This window comes from Rhinolophus sinicus, linkage group LG02, assembly GCF_036562045.2.
Source record: "Rhinolophus sinicus isolate RSC01 linkage group LG02, ASM3656204v1, whole genome shotgun sequence".
Taxonomy (NCBI): domain Eukaryota; kingdom Metazoa; phylum Chordata; class Mammalia; order Chiroptera; family Rhinolophidae; genus Rhinolophus; species Rhinolophus sinicus.
Window position 1 is genome coordinate 129,720,016 of NC_133752.1, and position 22,998 is coordinate 129,743,013.

The 22,998-nt window shown below is 39.2% G+C and overlaps 1 protein-coding gene across 1 annotated transcript in view; it reads left to right on the plus strand.

The window, feature by feature from the left end:
• Positions 1-22,998, plus strand: part of E2F7 (E2F transcription factor 7) — a 38,056-nt gene that overhangs the window by 6,330 nt on the left and 8,728 nt on the right. Inside the window, exons 3-9 of the mRNA XM_019755019.2 lie at positions 1,935-2,210; positions 5,979-6,144; positions 10,213-10,494; positions 11,934-12,092; positions 13,526-13,660; positions 20,817-21,002; positions 21,492-21,558. Of these exons, the coding sequence (XP_019610578.2) occupies positions 1,935-2,210; positions 5,979-6,144; positions 10,213-10,494; positions 11,934-12,092; positions 13,526-13,660; positions 20,817-21,002; positions 21,492-21,558 (1,271 nt within the window). The remainder of the gene's footprint in view (positions 1-1,934; positions 2,211-5,978; positions 6,145-10,212; positions 10,495-11,933; positions 12,093-13,525; positions 13,661-20,816; positions 21,003-21,491; positions 21,559-22,998) is intronic.

Genomic DNA, 22,998 nt, shown 5'->3' on the forward strand with positions numbered 1-22,998 from the left:
CTCTGATCATCAGGATGAATGGTCATAAAGCATGGGAAAGGGGGAGAGATAATAGCTAAGTTTCATGGCCTGTCAGGAACTATTCTCATAACCCGTGTGGTTGGTATTTTTATGAACTTCATTTTCAGTTGAGAGAATTAAAGTCTAGTGCCGAGAGAGAACGAGCCCTCCTTCATACTGCTGATAAGTAGCAGAGGCAAGTAAACTGGCCCTAGAGCCTGCGTGCAGAACTGCTTCTGCCTCCCCATAGACGCTAGTGGGGCCTGCTGGGTACTTTATCTTGGAGCTGTAAAAACGGTAACTTCCACCCGATTTGCACCCAGGACAAGCTTATTTCTAGGTGCAGAATTTCAGAAACTCCTGCTTTCAGCTATTTTTTGCATACCAGTTACTTTTATACAAATGAGATTGTATGTGACCTCCAGGAAGTTATTTAACCTCTCTGTGCCTCAGTTTCTAAATCCGTAGACTGAAAAACTAACAGTACCTAGGTCACGGGATTAGATGAGGAGTTGATATATGTTAAGTACATGAGATGCCCAGTATGGCACATAGGAAATGCTTACTGGATGCTTACTGCTGCTGGATGCTTACTGCTGCTGTGGCGTGAGAAACCGTCACTTCCATCCCCACCCCCTTCCTTCCTGTTACACTAGTATAGAACCTCACCATGGCTAGCTGGCAGCTTCTGCTAATCCGAGGAACAAGAGTTGGCTTACTAACAAAAACTCCAGCTTCTCCCAAACAATCTTTTCCCTCCTCACATGTTGCTCATTTATAAGGAAGCACTTTTTTCAAACCACTGCTCAGCCAAAATCCAAGCTTGCAGTAGCTATAGAGTGATATGTGTACAGGAAAAGGAGTGACAAATATTTAACTTACCCACCTTCATAATTATATAAAACATTATTGCCTGGAGGTGAATTGTGCGACAGGAAGAGCAGCATGTTTCTGATTTTGAATGCCAAAAACTGGTTTTAGGGGAAAGACATTTGTTTTAATTACTTGGTAGTTCCAAATGTGGATTCTCTATACACAATCCTTTTTCACAGCAGAATGATGGACATAATGGACCCATCATTAATATTTTCTCACAATTATCGAAGACGTTTTACTCAAAGTGTGATCTGAGGGCAGGCTGTACTCCACAAAGTACTACCAAGCTGCAAAAAAAACAACAGAACTGGAGAGTTTTAATCACTTAGAAACCTCTGTAACAATTTGTTGTTGCCCTCGTGACATCTAAGCCTGTGATCAGTGGTCTTTTCTTGTTGAACAGGCCATAGATTAGTTTGATTGGCAAACTCAAGTAGAAAGTCACATGGAGTAGAGGTTGTATATGAGTCCTGTGAAGTAAGACCACATGTCAGGATGTGGGAATTCGAAAATAAAAAATTCTAGTCCCTTGCCATGGATGGTTTGAGAAGCACTGCTGTGAGTGAATAGCATTAGACAGCTCTGCAGGTTTGTTTGAAATGTGGCATTTTGTTGGGTGCACTTCCATTACTCGGTCCTGCTCAGTGCTATATTAGCAACGGTGAGCACTGAACGACAAAAGCATAATGCTCTTCGCTAGTTAGTGCAAACTTGTACGTAGTTTAAAAAAATTATGACACTTAGGAGCATGTGGAATTAACTCACATTTGCCCTTCTCATCCCCACCTATTACAAGTATCCATCAGTGACAGATAACACTCATGGCTTTTTCAAAGGTGCCATGAAAAATAAGCATAAAAGGAGTAGCAGATTATAAGCAGCTTCTCATTGGAGACTCTCCTTGATTCCCATGCTTCCTTCTCTCTGTTTTCGTCAGTCCTATCCTAATATTTTTTAGCCCTGAACATAAGGTCTGTTTGTAGTTTCATGGTGGGAACAAAGTGTCCTCTTAGCTGCCCTTTCTCGTTCTTGCTAAAAGGTCTTTTTTAAAAATACAGGAAAATATATTTGTTGATCCATCAAGGATGGCCCCAAAGACTCCAATCAAAAATGAACCGATTGACTTATCGAAGCAAAAAATCTTCACTCCAGAAAGGAATCCCATTACTCCAGTAAAGCTTGTGGACAGACAACAGGCAGAACCATGGACGCCCACAGCTAACCTGAAGATGCTCATCAGCGCTGCAAGCCCAGACATAAGAGACCGGGAGAAGAAAAAGGGGCTGTTCAGACCCATTGAGAACAAGGATAATGCATTTACAGACTCTCTGCAGGTAAACAGGCTATGCTCCCAAGGGCTCTTACGGAATTTAAAATTATTTTTATTCAATTATTAAAAAATCATAGAATTATCAATATTTCAACTACTTTGGGACAAAAGCAGTATTAAACTTAAATTCTTTATATATGTGTAGCTGAAATGGAACTCTCACCCTGTATCTCATTTTTCATAATGAATGCTTTCTTCTCTTTATGTTACCCCCGTGACCAGTACACATTTAAAAATAAATTTTTTTAAATAATATTTAATAACTTTGATTTAATGAGGGAATTTGGTATTTTTTAAACGCTGCTGTGAATTTAATTTTGCTCCAATTTAAAGGGTAATTTTAATCTAAATACCGTGTTTCTCCGAAAATAAGACCTAGCCAGACCATCAGCTCTAATGCGTCTTTTTGGAGCAAAACTTAATATAAGTCCTGGTCTTATTTTAATATAAGATAAGTCTGGGTATAATATAATATAATATAATATAATATAATACCAGGTCTTATATTAATTTTTGCTCCAAAAGACGCATTAGAGCTGATGGTCCGGCTAGGTCTTATTTTCGGGGAAACATGGTATTTTTAACTTGGGAAATTTCATTATTCTCATGTATATTCATTTTGTGGTTTGGGGCTTTATAGTTAAGTCATCTTTAAATTACATGTCCTATGGGGAACCAGAGCTATTAAATAAGCAGCACATCTATATTTTTTTTAAAAATCAGTGGTCAGTATTTTCACTCTCCCGTCAAACTTTCTCCCAGACGTGTTAAGAAACGTTACTCACAGATTTGAATTATTTCTCTTCCATTTTTCCTCATCTTGGTGGATTTTTAAATCTATAAAAATTACCAAAATGAATAAATTGGGAAGAAAGAAGAGAAAAAGATATCCCAAATTACAACTTGAAATTAACAAAATGAAGTGAATCTTTGTTGCAGTGGTAAAACTAACAGATTCTTTCATGTAACTGAATACAAATCAGATCACACTTTGAGAACCACTGCCCAAGAGAAACTCCTGTTTATGTACACCAGGAGACATAATATCATAGCAAGAATATCATAGCTGTATAGTTCCTATTAGCCCAAACTGGCAACAACCCAAGTGGTTACAAGCAGGAAAATGGGTAAATAAATTGTGGTATATTCATGCAATGGATTATCATTCAGCAATGAGTATGAGAGAACTATAGCTACATGCAAGAACATGAATGAATCTTAATTATGTACGGTAAGCCCTCACTTAACCTTGTTGATAGGTTCTGCAATTTTAAGCAAAACGACAGATAAAAAAACTGATTTTACTATAGGCTAATTGATATAAACAAGAGTTAAATTCCTACAGCATCTCATCAACATTATAAAAAAAGGGTTTTTGAACTAATTGACATTATTCATGGACCTGCTGTATGTTGATAGAAAAAAGCAAGTCCCAGAAAACTAAAACCCAAACAAAACAAATCTAATCAGTATATTATGTAGGAATACACACACATGTGATAGAGTAATTTTAAAATGGTAAGGAAATGATAAAAACAAATTCAGGAGAGAGGTTACTCTGTGGGGTAGACAAATGTAATTTAATAGCATTCTGGTTTGGGGGTTAGCGGGTTGATTCATGGGTATCAAAAACATCACATACAATACAGGATTAGTGTATTTCATATGACCAAATTGTCTGTCAAAAGGTAATAAAAAAAACAATTTTTTAAAAAGGTATTCCTTAGTAATTTTAAAGAATATAAAGGAATCCTATGACCAAAAAATTTGAGAACTACTGTCCTAGGGTATACACCTAGTGGTGGAATTGCTAGATTATTGGATATTCAAATACTCACAAGATAACTCCTAATTGTTTTCCCAAGTGCTGCTTGCTTCTGCCAGTAATGTGCAAACACATATTAATCCACATCCTCTCTGACACTTGAAATTCTCAAATTTACTTATTTCTGCCAATCTAGTGGCTGTACAATTATATATTACTGTGGTATTCATTTGCTTTTTCTTTGGTTACTAATGAGGTTAAGTTTCTTTCTACATCTTTACTTCCCACCGTGCTTTTTCCTCTTCTGTGAAATACCTATTCATGATCTTTGCTAATTTTTATTGATTTGTAGGGTTTATTATATATTTATAAAACTAAACCTTTATCAGTTATACGTGTTACATTTCAATTTGGTGTCCATCTTTTCCCTTTATGTTGCTTCTTATCATCAATTGTCCCTGGATCACTTATTCAGTCCTTCCTCTTCCCTGGAATTGGCAATGCCACTCTGTCATATGTCAACGTTTCATTTGTGTGTCCATTGTTTTCTGGGCTCTTTTCTGTTCCATTAGTCAGTTTGTCCATCTGCATACCAACACCACATTGTAATAAGCCTTCATATCAGGTAAAACAAGAATGTGAATTTATTTTCCTTCAGAGTGTGTGGACTATTCTTTGCCCTTTTTTCTTCCATATGCACTTTAAATTGGATTTTAACTGTAATTGCATTGTGTGTAAATTAATTAGAGAAGTAACCTCTTTATAGTGAGTCTTCCCATCCATGAAGATTGTAAGTATATTTCTCTTAAGTTTTAAGTCTGTTTCTTAAAGATGTAAATTTTAATATTTTATGCAAATATTTGCTAGACTTGTTCCTAAAAACTTTATCATTCTTATTGCTATTATAAATCATATCTTTTCAATTCATTTTCTGTTATTACTGTAGAGCAATGCAGCTGACTTTTCAAAATACAGAGTCTTGTCTTACCTTGCTAAATTCTCTTACTATTTTTAATAATTTGTCTGCGATTCTTTTGAGTTTTTTATGTAAAAAATCATGTCTTCTGCAGAGTGAAAGTTTTGCTTATTTGCTGTTTTCCAATTTCTGTACCTTGGTTTCTTTTTCTTGTCTTCATGCACTGGCTAGGATCTCCAGCATGTTGTGGAAGAGGAGTGTCCTTACCATTTTTTTTCCTGATGTTAAGAGAATGCTTCCAAGGTTTTCTTTCCCGTTAAGACAGATGTTTGCAGTTGGGTTTTTATGGCTACACTTTATTAAAGAAGTTATTCATTCCTAGTTTTCTAAGGGCATTTTTTAAAAATCATGAATGGGTGTTCAATTTAGTAAATGCTTTTTCTGAGGCTATTGAGATAATAGATCACTTTTCTCCTTGAATATGTTCATTGAAAAACCTTTTACTTTCTCAGGACTGGAACTGAGATGTGGGTTGACGAGACAGGCCACCAGTTTACTGTACTTACAATAAGAAAAAATAAGAAAGAATAAGATTTTGCTCCCCTTGTTCAGTTCTGTCAACCTTTGGTCAACTGTAAAAAAATAAAAGTTTGATGACACAGTGGCCAGTGCATCTCAAATTTCATGTTAATAGAAATCATCCAGGATCTTATGAAAAGACAGATTCTAATAGATCAGGTCTGAGAGGAGGCCTGATTTTATGTCTCTGCCAAGCTCCTGGTGAGGCTGATCTTGACTATCCAACGAGCATGTTCTTAGCAAGAGAGTAGCAACCTATAAATGACTGTGTTGTTCATTTTTTTAAGCTTTTAACCAGTAGACTCAGCCTCAAATTGCCAAGGAGAAAAAAATAAGTCCAGAGAAAGCAATAGGTAAAACGTTAAGGAAATTCGATTAGGAAATGTATTTTAAGTAGCATCTGTAAGTATGAATCAGGATGTCCCCCAACTTGCCAATTCTGGCCATTGCAATTTCTCCGTTAGGATATTAACGATGACATCTCCTCCCTCCCTTTTGTCTACCCTCTGTAGCTTGATGTTGGGGACAGTGCTATGGACGTATTTCAAAAGCGAAGGCCAAGCAGAAAGCAGAAAAGTTTAGGACTCCTGTGCCAGAAGTTTCTAGCTCGCTATCCAAGTTATCCCTTGTCAACTGAGAAAACTACCATCTCCCTAGATGAAGTTGCTGTCAGTCTTGGTATGTATCATGAGGTTACATGGAAGCCTGTCTCCAGTTATAGTGGGAAACTGGTTTCCTCGGGCAGGCTTTAGTCTTCGGATAGCTTCTTTTATTAAGTAGAGTGTGCCTTCCAAGGGAGCACAAGGACAGAGGAGCAAGTACAGCTTCCTTCTGCCATTATCAAGTTGCTCGTCGTTGCGCATAGGATTCCAGGAAGGCTGTTAGGCCTGAGCGTCAAACAAAAATTTGGTTTTCGTAACCTTCAAAAATATTTTTACAGAAGACTCAAATTACAAAGTAATATCTCCCATTTTCATTTCATCTTATTTCAGACAGACTCAAAAAAAATATTTAGAAATATCCTACTCTGTTTATTTTTAATAATGCTTCTAAAGGTTCAGAACCCGTGTTATTTCTACTGTGAAGCAAGATTTAAGAGCAAGAGCGTTATGTTTGAAGCCCAATGCTGTGATAGTCACAGCAAGCCTGCCAAACTAGAAGCACATCTGGACATAACTCAAACAGCTAAATCGTATAACAAAGAGGAATACATGTGTTCACATGGCATGGGTGTGTATAACGTGCACATCATAACGGCATCCGTTCTATAAATGTGGATACAGCAGCTTCAGAACAGAGACCCCTAGTGGACATGGATTGCAATTGGTTTCAGGATGAACATGGTGTTGACAATCATTAAATAAGCAGAAAGCACAAAGAATTGAAGGTATGAGGTATCTCCTGAAAAAATAAGGAGGATTTACGTACAGGCAAAAAGAAAGAAAAGAAGAAAGTCCCACAGAAATCAGCTAGGTAGGTTTTATGACAGATTATATTTTTAGTTTAAGTTCTGTTCCTATAGCCCAGAGAAATATGCCCCAGTAGATGATGGTCCGAGTTATTCAAACTGATGGCTAAAATGATTTTATTTGCTGGAAACTGAGAGAATGAGGAGGCATTGGTTGTGATGGGAAGACCATGGGCTGGGCTTTGGGGTCAGATAGGGCTGGATGTGAAGCCCAGCTCTCCAGTTTAGTCTGTGGGAACTTTAAAAAGTTAATTCACCTTTTCTCATCTATAACACAGGGACTATAGCACGTGCCTTGCAGAAACTTAGCAAAGCTGGGATAATGTCAATAGCATGCCTCGCTGAGGGCTTGGCATGGGTAACTCGTATTGTCACACGGAACAGTTTTACTCAGCTCTTACTGGTTGTATCCCCCTTCCCTAAGCTGAAATGTCAGTCTCTACAATTACGAAGAGGAAGTAAAGTGCTTTGCTAGGGGAGCCACTTTGAAATCCAGAGTCAAATACAGTATTTGCATCAGTGGCAATGAAACAAGAAGGGGAAAGCGACCCAGCTGGATAGAGGCTTGGTGTAAACCCAGTTGAGGCACAGCGTCCTGGAAACTATTCTTATAGAGGCTGAGGGTAAAACAATAAATCATACAGTGTCCTTCTCATTGGGGTTCATGAAGCCAGCTTCCTCTATACACCCAGCTTCCATCAGGGACCTTGCACTGATGTCAGGGCAAAAGACAAAAGATTAAATGTTGGAAGGCCACGCTACAGGTCCCAGGAAGGGCAGGGAAGTGGACTCCTACTGTTTTATGGGCCACAGATCGTTCTGTAGATCCCCATGTCATAACTGACTAGAGCAAAACTCCAGAGATTTTTGCAACAGCTTGTAATCATTTACCAAATGAACTTGCCATCTGTCTTCCTGTGAGATTGAAACATGAGGTCCCTTCCTGGACTTTATTTCACTGGTGACCATCTCTTCGGGTTGAAACTATAAACTGCTTGCTTCATCTCAGGTCACAAGCTATAAGAACCATATTTTAACCAAGGATGCGCAGAGCATTCAAGTAGTACTGTTTCCCAGATTCTGGTCCCAGATAGATTTGACATGGATGTTACAGGCAAGACGTTAGAGAACTGGGAGTGACTTATTAAATGGAAAATAGCACAGCCTAAGAAACTATTTTACTGGGCTGGGAGATGTTCTTGGTAAGCTCTATGGGAACTAAGGGAAGCATGGTAACAATCGGTAAATCCTTGAGGGAATAACTAATGCCATGACTAGGATTAACAGGAGTGCCTTGATACAAAAGGAAATGAAGGCTGAGTACCAGGGAAAACCTTCCTGACAGAGCAAGGCCCAGAGTAACCCGCATGTGTTGAGACTCATCAAATGGAACTTTTTAGTGCCCAGCCAAGTACACAGATAAACTCAGTCCAGGCTGAAAAGGGGAGTGATTCTGTAGGCAAGCAGCTGCACACCGGCTTTGGCCAATCCCCCTCCTAAACAACTGTTGTGCATAGTCAGCTCTCCAAGTGGCCAGAGTCTTCCTTTAATTTCCCTTCTTGGGATGTCTAGCCACTAGATGGAAACTTAACAGCTTGTATCTAATACAAAATAACCAAACAGTCAGGCATATGGCTGGCCCTGGGGTGTCTCAGTTGCATTCACATGACATTTCTAATGGGAAGGTTTATAGAATGTTACACTCTAAACAAGATATGCTAAGATATGAAAACAGACTGGAATAAGGGACCAGGCGGATCTGGACAATGGGCTGCTGAAGACCCCTGCCAGCACCTTCCAGCAGGAATCTGTCTCCGAAGCCGGAGCTTCTGAGGGTGAAGAGCCTTTCAGGGTCATGAGCTGGAATGTTCTGATTGACTGTGAAATGCCTCTTCATGCGTGTGATAGGACGTCCTCTCAGCTCCGGAGTTCTCATTGTAATTTGGTCTATTTATCCTGTTAAATCTTTGAAGGGCTAAAAGCTATATTCACTGAGTCTGCCCACATTATATAACAGCTCCTGGCAAGTGAACAGAAAGAGGGCATCTTTGTAGCTGCACTGGTTTTCTGGGAGGTGCCTGGAGGCTTCTGTTATGGATACTTAGCAAAGGGGCCCTGGGTTCCAAAAGCCTAACGGCCTGCTGCATAATAGAATGAGTCACAGACAAGAGATTTTTAAAAGCTATTTCTACAGTGACCTTTTATACTAGCATGGATCTTAGGTATCCCCTGCGCCATGCAGGACATATTTGCAAAATAATATACAAACAGTAGGTAAAATAACATCTACTGGAGACCCTTTGCGTTTATGGTCGTATTTCATCCTCATCATCTTATGAGATAAATACTAAGGCACAGACAGGCTAAGTAACTTCCCAGGATCACCTGATGGGTAAGGGACAGCGCAGGGATATAAATCCAGGCCGTCTGACCCCAAAGTTCCCATGCTTAACCACCATAAATATTTTTAGTAAATTCAATAACTGATAATCCTAGCTCTTTGGGGGAATATTAGGAAAGAGGGTAGGGAATTGATGAACCTGATGGTCCGTCTGTATTGTACATGAAGTCTCTGTGCTTCACCGTTGGGCTATTTGGCAGGATACTGTGAATGAGAGCACAGGGAGAATTGTCAATAGCCGTGATGAGCAAAAGGGTACTCATTTTGTTCCAGCCCTGGCTATAGCTTCCTTCAGCAACTTGAGGAGGGTGCCTAAGCTTTTGAATCCTGAGTTTCCAGTGGAAAATAAGAAACAAAATATTTGCTGTCCTCCTTACCGGACCATTAAGAGGGTTAACAAGATAATTCTTTACCACCACATCATTTGAACTCTAAGGAGAGTATTGTCTAAAAAGGTATCATTATTGGGTACATTAGGTCTACAAGTCAAAATCAACCGTTTGGCATTTCATCAAGTGTCCATTAAACATCCTGGGACTTGTGTAGCTCAGTCCCACCCATTTTAACATGCTGAAATGTTTGCCTGACATGTCTAAAGAAAAGACATACTACTGTGTGTTACAGACACAGCTATCATCCATCTCGAGGTGGATGTTTTATCCTAGATCTTACTGAGGCTTAGATCCCAAGAAAAGGAAAGGAAAATTGTTTCTGTTGTTTGCATCCTTGCACAGTGAATTTGTGGAGCATCCACCTGTGCTTGGCATTACACTGGGCCTCCTGCACAGTAGTTCACAGACATGGCCCTGGCCCTCAACGGATTTATACTCAAAAATGTTTTTCTGCATGATGATGGTTGGCTACTGTTTTCAAACAGGCGTTGAAAGGAGACGCATCTATGACATTGTAAATGTGCTGGAGTCGCTGCATCTGGTCAGCCGGGTGGCCAAGAATCAATATGGCTGGCACGGACGGCATAGCCTGCCAAAAACCCTGAGGACCCTCCAGAGACTTGGAGAGAAGCAGAAATATGAAGAGCAAATGGCACACCTCCAACAGAGAGAGCTAGACCTGATGGATTACAAATTTGGAGACCGTAAAAAAGATGGCTATCCAGATCCCCAGTTACTGGATTTCTCTGAGCTCGACTATCCCTCTTGTGAGTCCATTGTAACCACATCTTCAATAGCATAGAGAGAGTGATGGTCTCTTCTGAAGAGATCCACTACTAAGACGGGAAGTGCCAGGTTGGCAACCCTGGAGGGAGGTGTCCTCTTATTCTCTCTCCTGAAGAAAGGGAGACAGATGGCTCCCCAACTGGGCTGCCCACTCAACCTCAGTGGCAGCCTGTCTTGTCTGGTGGCAGTTCACTTGGTATTTGGTGTGTTTAGACCGTGGAGCGCTAACAGCTTCCATTTCAGATTGACAGCCCCATGCTGATTTCTATTTGTGAGCCTTTAAGGAAAACGTACTTAGAAAGAAGTTATTGTTACAAGGAATTCAATTTTCTAAATTATATATTGGAGGAGATTACTTAGAAAAGAACCCCATTCACAGAAAATGTTGATTAGATAGACAACCCCTGCTTTCATTCAATGCAGAATTTCTTTGAAACATACCTACATTGTTCTTCCCCTCCTGACTCACATTTATCCTCTTCCTGGTTTAACCATTGGTCTTCCTCATTCTCACCTTACTCCCTGTTGCTAAGATGATAAAGTACAAGTATCACTCACATTTCACTTGTAAGTATAATAAATAGGCATTGAAAGGTGGGCCTGGTTTTCATTGGATTGACTGCCTCACGCGTTTTAATTCCACCCCATGAGCCAGTTCTTATCTTACTAACCAGAGGAGACAGCCATCTGTCAGGGATGGTTTGCCTGCCACCCACAGCAACACATTTCTTCAGTGCCTCCTATTTAGGGATAGTTCATTGCTTAACCTATTCCCGAAAAGAAATGGAAGAGGTGGGCACCGACTATATTCAGGGTATAGTCTAGGTACAAATATACCTCAGAGACATTGTGGGTCGGTTCCCGACCACTACAATAAACCGATTGTCACAATACAGCAAGTCGTAATCTTTTTGCTGGTGGAGGGTCTTGTCTTGCCTTCAATTTGTAAAAATCGCAACATCTGTGAAACACAATAAAGTGAAGCCCAGTAAAAGGAGGTATGCCTGTATTGTGTGCACGGAGAAGTAAAAATGGAGTCCCTTCCTTTGAGGGGAGAGCTGAAAACAGTCCCTGATCCCTACCCTATCCTGTTCTTCTGCATCAATCCCGTCAAAAAGTTGCTTTAGGAAAACTATCTTACAGATTCTATTCCATGAAGTATGAGTCTAAAGCATTAAGAGTGATTTAACATACACATTTCAGAGTTTATGCCTACCGTAATTTAATGAGCCGCAAGAAAATCCCTCTGCTTTCTTTATAAGCCATCTTTTCTGACATGTGTCCGAAAAGGCTTCTGTCTGTAACAAGAGTCATCTTTCCATCTACTGCTAGTAGAGTTAGATAGTTCAGGCAACTATGAGTATAGTCTTTATTGTGGTAAATTATCTGTTTTGGTGCTTTTGTTTTGTTCCCTTTGTAGCATCTGCAAACAGTAGAAAAGACAAGTCTCTGAGAATCATGAGCCAGAAATTCGTCATGCTGTTCCTTGTCTCTAAAACCAAGATTGTTACTCTTGATGTGGCTGCCAAAATACTGATAGAAGAAAGCCAAGATACACCGGACCACAGTAAATTTAAAAGTAAGCACCTTCCCCTAAAGTCACCTAGCACAAAAAGGGTGGGATTTCATACATTTGGTATTTTCTGCCTCTGAGATAAAAATAATCATTTTTTGGAGAAGTGTACTCATAAAGTTTCTTGGTGCTGTGAGAGGTAAGTTAGTCACACACTGGAAATGTCTTTAAAGTTCTGTCAGATACCTTTTTCTTGGCACTTAGAGTGGACAGTGGAAGCAGAATGCTATCCCACAAATGCAGGTCAGGGAGGATGTAAGATATTTTGCGTTTCTCTTTAGTATCACGGCATCCAAGACGGCATATCTGAGTTTTATTTCCCCTTTTTTCCTCACCCCCTGCATACTCTTCTGATGGGTGGAGATGAAAGTTGTGTACAGGTAAGAAGCAGAGGAAGGACCAGGGTAAGGTAAGGGTTCTGGGACATGGCTGCTGGACCAGGAGAGTGTCTCCGAGTTTCATACTCAGTGTATCTTCCTTTTCTGTCAAACACTGGTCCTGAGCCAAATGTCATCAGCTGCTGGTAGCCCTTTCAAGCCCTGGGAAGTCATGAGTTCAACATTCTGTAGCTTTTTTTGTTATTGTTTCCAGCTGGAATTATAGCCATCTTGTTGGAGAAATGACTGGATGAAATCCAGCTTTATTAGGATTGGGAAGAAAATTACATCGGGGGTGAATGCTTGATTTTTCTGGATGATAAGCAAAGCTCCTTTGCTTGATCTTAGCCCTGAGGTCTACTGGGTTTCCTACTTGTAAATCGATTTCTTAAATAGAAATTAATTTGTGGGTATAGCCCTGCCTATTGAATGTGTTACCACCCCTGCTGAATCCCTCCTCAGTACATGCGTTTTCAAATGTCTCCCCAAACCTCTTAAGACTCAGGGATTGTGCATTCCTCTCCTCCCACACTGGGTGGCCAGACGGCCAGGATTTCAGGTGCGGAAGTGCCAGTCTTCAGCACGGTTGCACCTCCTAACCTTGAGGCCTGACCACCCTGTGTGCCCAGGAGTGCAGCCTTACAGGAAGCTCTGGGGAATCTCGGTCATTTTTACAGCCCAGTGCTTGCAGAAGCTGGTGCCACAACCTCCTGCTGGGAGAAACTTGGGGCCAGCTTTTGACATGTCACATGTCAGAATCACATTTACTCAGCCTTTAATTATAGCCCGTTTCCCTCCCTCGGGTGTCTTTGCAGTGACAGCACTGCCGGCTTGTAAAAGGTGTGAAGTTGTGGAAATGGAAAGACACACTGACCTTCCTTTATTATGCGTCTTCAAATACATAAATCCTGGGTGATTTCATGACAGAGCCATTGGTCATTGCATCCCACTGCTTTCCCCTGGAGGTTTATATGGTGGCCAAGAAAAAGTGACCTATCGCATAAACTGAAATGTGATGGTGTCACAGGCGTCATGACCATAATCGTGTTTTATATCTTCAAGCAAAGGTACGACGCCTCTATGATATAGCCAATGTTCTGACGAGCTTGGCTCTGATTGAGAAGGTGCATGTAACAGAAGAGCGAGGCCGTAAACCAGCCTTCAAGTGGATCGGGCCTGTGGACTTCAGCTCCAGTGGTAAGGCGTGGACTTGTTAGGGACCTATTTCATTTATAATCCCCCAATTCCTTTTCCAAATTATACATCTACTACAGAGGCAGACTGATCTTCATTTTTCATTGCCCAAGTCACATTCAAAAATTAGACCGGTGATGACACTCTTGGAACAGTGAGCATTATTCTACAAATGGTATATGCTGGGCGGCTCACGCACAGTAGGAAGGGAAATACTGAGTGCGTATAATGTGGGAGTTTCTGTAACTATTAAATGACAGCTCTTTTGTATTGTTTAATTTTGTTCAGAAGGTGTTCCTGGAAGTTAGGGGCTGAGGATCAAAAATGACATTTCTTATGAATGAACTCTGGTTATGCCTATATTAGCAGAACAAAATACTGTTTTTCTTTAAAATTCCAGATAATGTAAAAATTTACCAATTACTATCACAAAACTCTTATGTGGTATGATGGCTTCTAAATATAGAATGGATGTAATGAACATCTTTTTCGTAATTTATTTAAAAGGTTAGAAATGTCACAATTTTACGAAACTAGAGCAAAAGAGGGTATTATCTTCTACTTAGTTCCGAGATAATATCTGAGCAATTGGGGACTGGATCCTACTGTACCAGCTACTTTACATATAACTAGGCTGCCTGGAAAAAATCCATTAAAGTTATTTTTAAATTACCCTTCCAATTTTGGTGTTAGTGGCATAAATTCCCACCACTTAACCTCGGCTTATAAAGGATATAGCTCTCTACCTCATTGTAACACATTATTCACTTAGGATCTAGATGAAACCACTTAAACTCTAGTATAACTAATTCAACCCAGCAAGTACTTACTGAATGTGGACTGCGCGATGACGATACTGAATGCCACGAGAGATTTAAAGACACATTTTACACAGTCCCTGCATACAGGAAATAGACAACTGCCGTTTTCTGCTCCTCTTTGACGTCTCTTATTACTTTCACCTGTGAAGTCCTCTTCTCCTTTTGACATGAAAATATCTACTCAACCCTCAAGATCTGGCTCAAATGTCAACTCCTCCATGGAGCTATCTATCCATGATCACCCAGAGCAAGGCATGTCTCATTTAACACTAGTGCAATTTAGTATTGTGCTATTGTACTTGTTGATGTTAATATTACGCCACTGTCCCCACTATACCTATTTGAGGGCAGAAGAGGTTTTTACTCATCTTTGATTACCCACAGTACCTAAGTCAGTGCCTTGCTCACTTTAGTTGGTTAATGAGCTTCTATTAGAAGATGTATAATTAGCACACATTTGAAAATTAGAGAACAATTAAGCACTACACATGGTGGTACTGGCTCTGTAGGAAATCAGAGAAGATACAGGTTAAGTTCTGATGGACTGTTAGGTTTTGGAAGGATAGAGAGCATTTTCGTTGAAGGAACTGATACCGAGGAACAAATCTAGTTTGTATCGGAGAGGTCAGCCACCCTGATTTAAGTGGAGGGCAAAGGATAGAGAATGATGAAAAATGGGACATTTTGGAGGGTCCCTAAAGTTAAACCAAGAAATCTGCACTAACTGTAATAGACTGAAGTGGCAAGGCGTCTTTAGATGGAGAGATTTAGGTGGTGGTGTCATTGCAGAAAATAAGATAGCTAGGAAGATGAGCTGGTGTTGAGAAATTGAGCAGTTCATGTATCTGCACAAACCGGTGGGAAAGCAAGCGGGAGAGCTCTGATCTCATGAGGGAAAAGGGCTTGGAACCTCAATATGAACTTCCTCTCTCTCCCATTCAGAAAGCTGATGGTCTTTCTGTTATTGCCTAGTTCCTACCGACAGCACCATCATCACCAACCCAACAGTCAATTTTGGAATGTCAAGTTACCTTTGATTCCTTAAATCATTCTTCATTCCTTGGTTAGCAATTCCTCACAAGTAAACTTCAGAGATGTCTCTTTACTCTTCTCCCCGCCATCATGGCCTTTTCTTCCTTTTAACAGCTTGATTGATGTACGATGACCTACAATAAACGCAAGTGGTTGAAGTTACAATCTGATGCGTTGTTGCACCTGTGAAATAGTCACCAAAGTTAATGACCCCTTTACCCTCCAGCATCTCCTCCTGTCCCTTCATAATTCTTTCCTTCCTGCGCCCACCTCCATCCCTGGGACAACCACTGATCTTCCCTTCACTCTTGATTTGTTGGTCTTTTCTGAAGACTTGTATAAATAAGTCACATACAGTCAATGCTTATTCACAGATTCTGTATGTGCGAATTTACCTACTAACTAAACAGTATTTGTAAGTCCAAAATCAATACTCAGCCTTTTTCTCCGTCATTCAGGAATATGCAAAGAATGGTGAAAATTTTGAGTTGCCCGTGCACGTTATCCCAGCTGAGGTCACACAAGGCAATGCTCTACTTTCTTGTTTCAGCTCTCACAGTATAAACAAGCGGCCTTTTCATGGTCTTTTTAGTACCATGTTTTCACATTTGTGTGCTTTGTCTTGGTGATGTCGCTGTTTGAATAGTTTCCAAGTGCTGTACTGAAGTGTGGCCTTGCATTTCTAAGGGTAAGAAGACTGTGGTGTGCCTTACAGAGCAATTACATGTGTTAGAGGAGCTTCATTCAGGCATGAGTTCTAGTGCTGTTGGCTATGATTTCGGTGCTAAGGGGTCAACAATATATATTAAATAAGGTGTCTTTAAACAGAAACACATAAAACAGGGTTATGTAGGGATCCGTTGACAAAAGTGTGACCAGAGGCTCACAGGAACCTAACCCTGTATTTCCCCTAGGAGCAACGGTTCAGTATTTGCTAATTCAGTGTTCATGATGACCTTATAAAACATAATTATCACAAATAACAAGAATCAACTATACTGTGTGTACTCTTTTTACCAGGCTTCTTTCAGTCAGCATAATTATTTTAAGATTAATCATGTTGTTGCATGTATCAATAGTTTATTCCTTTTTATTGTGAAGGAGTATTCCATTGTATGGATATGTCATTCTTTATTCATTCACGTGTTGATGGACATTTGGGTTATTTTCGTTTTTTGGCTACTACAAGTAAAGCTGCAATGAATATTCATGTACATGTCTTTATGTGGTAGAATTCACCAATGAAGGCATGTGGGCCTACAGTTTGCTATGTGAGAAGGTTTTTGACAACAGATTCAATTTCTTTACTAGCTATAAGGCTATAAGGCTAAAGGTTCTCTCTTTATTCTTTTCTTCTACTTTGAGTTCCATTTGCTGTTTTTCTAGTTTCTTAAGGTGGAGGTCATTAATTTTGAGACCTTTTTTGTCTTTTCTAATAGGTATTTAGTGCTATAAATTTCCCTCTGATACTTCTTTATCTCTATACGACAAATTTTAATGTGCGCTTCCATTGTCTTGCAATTCAAAATACTTTGCAATTTCCCTTTTGATTTCTTCTTTGATATTTAGATGTGTTATATAGTTTGCAAATAGTCTGGGATTTTCCAGATATTTTTTTTCCTTATTAATACCGAATTTCATTCCATGTGGGCAGAGAACATACTTGGTATAACTTGAATCCTTTTTAAATTAACTGAGGCTTGTTTTATGGTGCAGATATGGTCTATGTTAATAATATTCCATGTGCACTTAAAAAGAATGTATATTCTGCTTTGTTGCATGGAATGATCTATAAATGACAACTAGGTCAAGTTGGCTGAAGTGTTACCTAATTTTATATCCTTATTGATTTCATGTTTACTTGTTCTGTCAATTATTGACAGGAATGTTAAGATCTGATTATAATTGCAGATTTGTCTATTCTTGCTATTCTACCAAGTTTTGTTTCATTTATTCAAAGCTATCTTTAGGTTCATAAACATTTAGGATTGATCACTATGTCTTTTTGATGAATTGACCCTTTTATCACTATGAAATGACCCCTCTTTATGCCTGCTGATACTCTTTGCTTAGAAATCTACTTTACCTAATAGTAATATAGTCACTTCTGCTTTCTTTTGATTAGTTACCATAGTGTTTATTGTTCATCCTTTTACTTTAAAACTATTAGTATCTACATTTAAAGTGAGTTCCTATTAGGCAGTGTAGTGTTGAGGGTTTTCTAATCTAACTGACAATTTATCCTTTTTTATTTGGGTTGTTTAGACCATTTACATTTAGTGTGATTATTGATACATTTGGATTTTGGTCTATTAACTTGCTATTTGTTTTCTATTTGTCCTATCTACTCGTTTTTATTTTACTCTTTTTCTCCCTTCCTTTAGATTTATTATTTTTTATGCTTCACTTTACCTCCTTTATTGGCTTATTAGCTATAATTCTTTGTTGTCTTATTTTAATGGCTGCTTTAGGTTATAATATTCATCTTTAGCTTATCATAGGCTACCTTCAAATGATATACTACTTATATTGTATATGAAGCTTACAGTAGTGTACTTTTCATTTCTCGCTGCCTGGCCTTTGTGTTATTGTTGCCAAGCATTGTACGGCTCTATATGTTATAAAACCCATAATGCATTGTTGCTATTTTTGCTTTAAATAGTTGATTGTCTTCTAAAGAGATTTTAGTAGGGGAAAAAAATGATATGTATCCATGTAGTTACAATTTCTGATGTTTATCATTCCTTTTTGTAGATGCAAGTTTCCATCTGGTCTCATTTTTCTTGCCTTGATGGACATTTCTTGCAATGCAGGTCTGCCAATGATGAATTTTTCCAGCTGTTGTATGTCTAAAAATGTCTTTATATCACCTTTGTTTCTGAAAGATATTTTCACTGGGTGAAGGATTCTAGGTTGAAGGTGTTTTTTTTTTTCCTTTCAGTGCTTTAAAGAAGGTGCTCTACATCTTCTAGTTTGCATTGTTTCTAACAAAAAAAATCTGCCATCCTGTTTCTACATATGGAATGTGTTTTCTTTGTTTGGTTGAAGATTTTCTTCATGACTGGTTTTAAGGAATATGATTATGTGTGACCTGGTACCTTTCTTTATGTCTCTTGTACTAGGGTTTGTTGAGCCTCTTGGATCTATGGATTTAAAGATTTCATCAAATTTGGCAAATTTTCATCCATTATTTCAAATAATTTTTCTGTTTCCTCCCCTCGTGTTTTTTGGAGTCTCTAGTTACGGTTATATTTGGCTGCTTGAAGTTGTCCTACAGTTCACTGATGTTTTATTAATTTTTTTCAGTCTCTTTTCCCTTTGTGATTCATTTTGGATGGTTTCTATTACTGTTTCTTCAAGTTCACTGTTTTTTCCCCGCAACATCTAATCTTCCATTAATCCTATTCACTGTTATTTTCATCTCCAACATTGTCATTTTTATCACTAGGACTTTGTCTTGGGCCTTCATTTTTTCAATGTCTCGACTTAATATGCTCAGTCTTTCCACCAATTTCTTGAATTCATGGAATACAATTACAATAATTGTTTTAATGTGCATGTCTACTGATTATATTATTATCTGTGTCACCTTTGAGTCCATTTCAATTGATTTTTCTCTTCACCCTGGGTTATATTTTCCTGCTTCTTTGTGTCTACTAATTTTTAATTGTATACCAGACACTGTGAATTGTAGATATTTCTATAGTCCTAAAAATGTTCTTGAGCTTTGTTCTGGGATGCCATGAAGTTACTTAGAAACAACAATCCTTTCAAGTCTTGCTTTTAAGCTTTGGTAGGCAGGACCCTGTCAACATTTCCTCTTAAGGACATTGTCCCCACTACTGAGACAACACCCTTTTTAATATTCTAACCAATGACCTGTGAATTATGAGATTTTTTCCACTCTGGCTATTGGCAACAAGCACTATTCCTAGACCCATATGAGCAGCTGACACTATTCCTTCTGCTCCCTTTGAGTGATTTTTCTCCCTGGCCTTAGGTATTTTTCTCACATATGGGAGTACTGTACTGGATACTCAAAGGGCACCCTCTACAGATCTCCAGCATTCTCTTTCTGTATGGCTTTCCCCTCCAGTATTTTTCCCTACAGACTAGCTGCTTTGGCTTTTCCGGCCTCCCAGCTCCATCCACAACTTGGGGAGATTTCCAGGTTCAGTGTAGGTCCCACTCCCTGCACCCCAACCTGGAAACATTTCCCAGGCAGTTAGCTGGGGCAATCATAGAGCTCCCCGCCCTTGATTCCTGTCACTAAGGGTCACTGTCCTTCATATCCTGGTGTTCAGGGTCTTCAGAGCCAATGTCTTACATATTTTGCCCAGTGTTTTGCTTCAGGAAGGAGGGGAACTATGATCCTTACTTCTTGACCCATTTTTTTTCTTTTGATTCTGTAATTTCTGATTTTCTAAAAAGAACATGTATTTGGGGGTTTTGTTGTAAGAAATAGCAAAACCATAAAGCTGATTTCTTTTTTCAATTTTTGTGTGATTTAGAGAATGTAAGTGTAGCTGGGCCTTTCCATTTATCGAATCAGTCTTATTAAAATGCATGCTTTGAGCTTGGAAAAAAATAGCACAGATAAACAGGGCAGCAGTAACTAGCTGAGCAACAGGGACTAGTTCTCTATAGAATTATAGGCCTAGTTCTATGTAGAAAGTTCTTCCTGACTTCACAAAGCCTCCTTTAAACACAAAATGGGTCCAAGACCCAGCCTTTTATTCTCTTCACTGTTCTGCAGCATTTCAACCATGAGGTTTCTGCTGACCTTATTCCTTTGGTCACTTAGTAACTGAGCCTCCTGCTGCATAAGAAAGAAATAATAAAGCGTAATAGACAATAGAAATCCTTATACTCACTGCCATAGAGCTGTGGCATCAGACACTGAGCTCAATTAATGTTAAAATCTCAAAATATGCATGGGATGAGCATGGTTGGGTTTTCCTTTGATACTCTCTGCCCAAAGAAAATATCTAAAATGTCAGGTCCAATCTAATTTGGGTTAAAGAACATCTTGCTCTACTTTTGTTGCAGTTTAGATACTTTTAGAATATATGTGGATTCAGTCTCACTTTACAGTCATCCACTAACTTTTAAAAGAAAAAAAAATTAGTACATGGAAAGAAATTGGAGTTTGAGACAAGGGTCATAAAATTCCTTTGTCTTAGTTTTTAATGTATAGGGTAGCTTCGTTATAATTATAGGTTCTCAAAGCCGTATCTTAAAAAGGCTAAAGTTATCCTGAATTATAGCTGTAAATAACAACACTACCAAATCTCTCATTTGTTTAGATGAAGAACTAGTGGACGTTTCTGCATCTGTCTTACCAGAATTGAAAAGAGACACACGTGACCAGATTCAAGTCTGTGCAATAGAGAAACTGGCTCGACATGGTTCTTTCAACAGAGTTCAGGCTTCTGAGAGGATTCAGAGGAAAGTGGACTCAGAACCCAGCAGCCCTTCCAGAGAAGAACAAGGTATCTGCCTTCACTTAGCCCATGCAATACGTCAATCCCCATGTAATTATAGCCCTACCCAGGTACTGGTACTGTATATGCGCCGACTCTCTAGGCCCTGCTTGTTTTTTCACTGAAGCGAACCAATTATTAGGGGTAAGAGTTGGTGACTTCACAGGGTGTGAACTTGGCCCCATGCCTGAAATTGCTTCTAGTCAGCCTTGAAGATCAGTTAGCTTCCCATGGTTGGCCTGTTTGATACATCTCAAAAGTTCATCCAACTTACAAAGCAACTCTTACATTGTTTTGTTCTTGCTAATTCTTGATGAGACCTGAATTCACCATTAACAGCTAGCGTCTGGAAATCTCTCTCCAGGAATAAAGACCAGAAGAGATTTGAGATTGTCTTATAATCCTTGAGCTGTAAATAATGAGTCCTGCTGTATATAATTGGTGTGTGGAAGTCTCTTGCTATATTTGTTAGACCTTTATTTTTCTTTTCCGGATCAGGTGGCTTCTCCTTAGAACTTGGAAGTCTGGCAGCTATTTACCAACAGAAAATAGAAGACAATTCACAGTAAGTAGTCTTTAAAATTTTCAGGTGTATTCTTTTTTATTTCCGAGTGTTAATTTTGACTAAGGTGAAATGCTACCCATCAAAAGGTAAATTTTAGCTTTCTTGCTCATAAGTTAGCCATTTCCTTATTAAGAATTTTGTAAATTTTCCCTTTGTGCCCAACACTGTGCAGTATGTAGCATCAGTGACACAAAAGCATGAAAAATTTATCCCCTAAGCTATGAAATCTAAAAGGGAAAAAACAAAAAAACAAAAAAATACACTGAAAAAAGACAAATCACTGCTAATGTGATACTGAGAGATGATGCATCTTAGTCCCATGAATCTTTCGTCGTAACATGAACTGCTGGGTACTGTTCCAAAAGTTTTATGTATATTCACTTATCTAATTATAACAACAATCTTTTGAGGTCGGTACTGTTACTCTCATTTTATAGAGAGGAAACTGAGACCCAGAAAGGTAAAGTAACTTGCCCAAGGTCACAATGCTAATAGTGACAGAGCTAGGATTCAAACCCAGGCCATCTGACTCATATTTTGGGTCAGATTTTGAAGGAAATGACATATCAGAGGAAGCAGAGGGTATGTAAAAGAGGAAACAAGAAAGCTTTTTAATGACAGACATGAGAAGAAATAGATTCTGAGGCAGGATCACGGAGTAGGGGGACAATAAGCTGATTAGCTGTAACAACTCGTCCAAATAGAATAGAAAAAAGAAATATGCTTCTTCATAGGAAGAGCTTAGGGTGTTGGAGGTAAGTAGGTAAAGTTGGCCAAAAGCTTTGAAAGCCTGGTAGAAGAGTTTGGATTTATGAAACAGATGTTAAAGAACTGTTGTAGATTCACTGGAGAAGACCATTCTGGTTGCTTTAAGCAAATGGGATTGGAAGTAGAGCAGACCACAGCGCAGGCATTCTGGTCTGCTGTGGTACAGGCCTGAGCAGGGTCAGCTTGCAATGGAAATCAGTGTAAGACAGTGAGTCAGCAAGACCTACTGAAGGCGAAAGGCATCACAAAGAACACCTGGGTCTCAGGAGAAGATGATGTTATTGGTGAAGATGAGGAGACTGAAGGTGGATAGCTAAAGGTAGGATGGTGGGTAATATACTCAGTGTGGACACTGAATGCCACAGCGCTAAGAAGTAGTGATGACCCATTCAGAGGGGCCTAGGGTTGGAGACATTTACTCGTCTCTGCAGCCCGGCACACTCCATTTTATTCCCACAGCACAGTGGATAGTGAGATGGTGGGCAACATACCTAGGTCTCGGCGATTCCATCAGAAAGGTTGTGAGAAATCCCTGTTCTGTTTACTAGTTCCCAAGGGCATCTTCAAAGGGTTTTCCTCATCTGTTTCCTAAAATATGCTAAATACATAAACATGTTTTAATATTTGGAAATTTTTCTGTATGAAAGGTCCAGACATTGTTTATAATCTCCA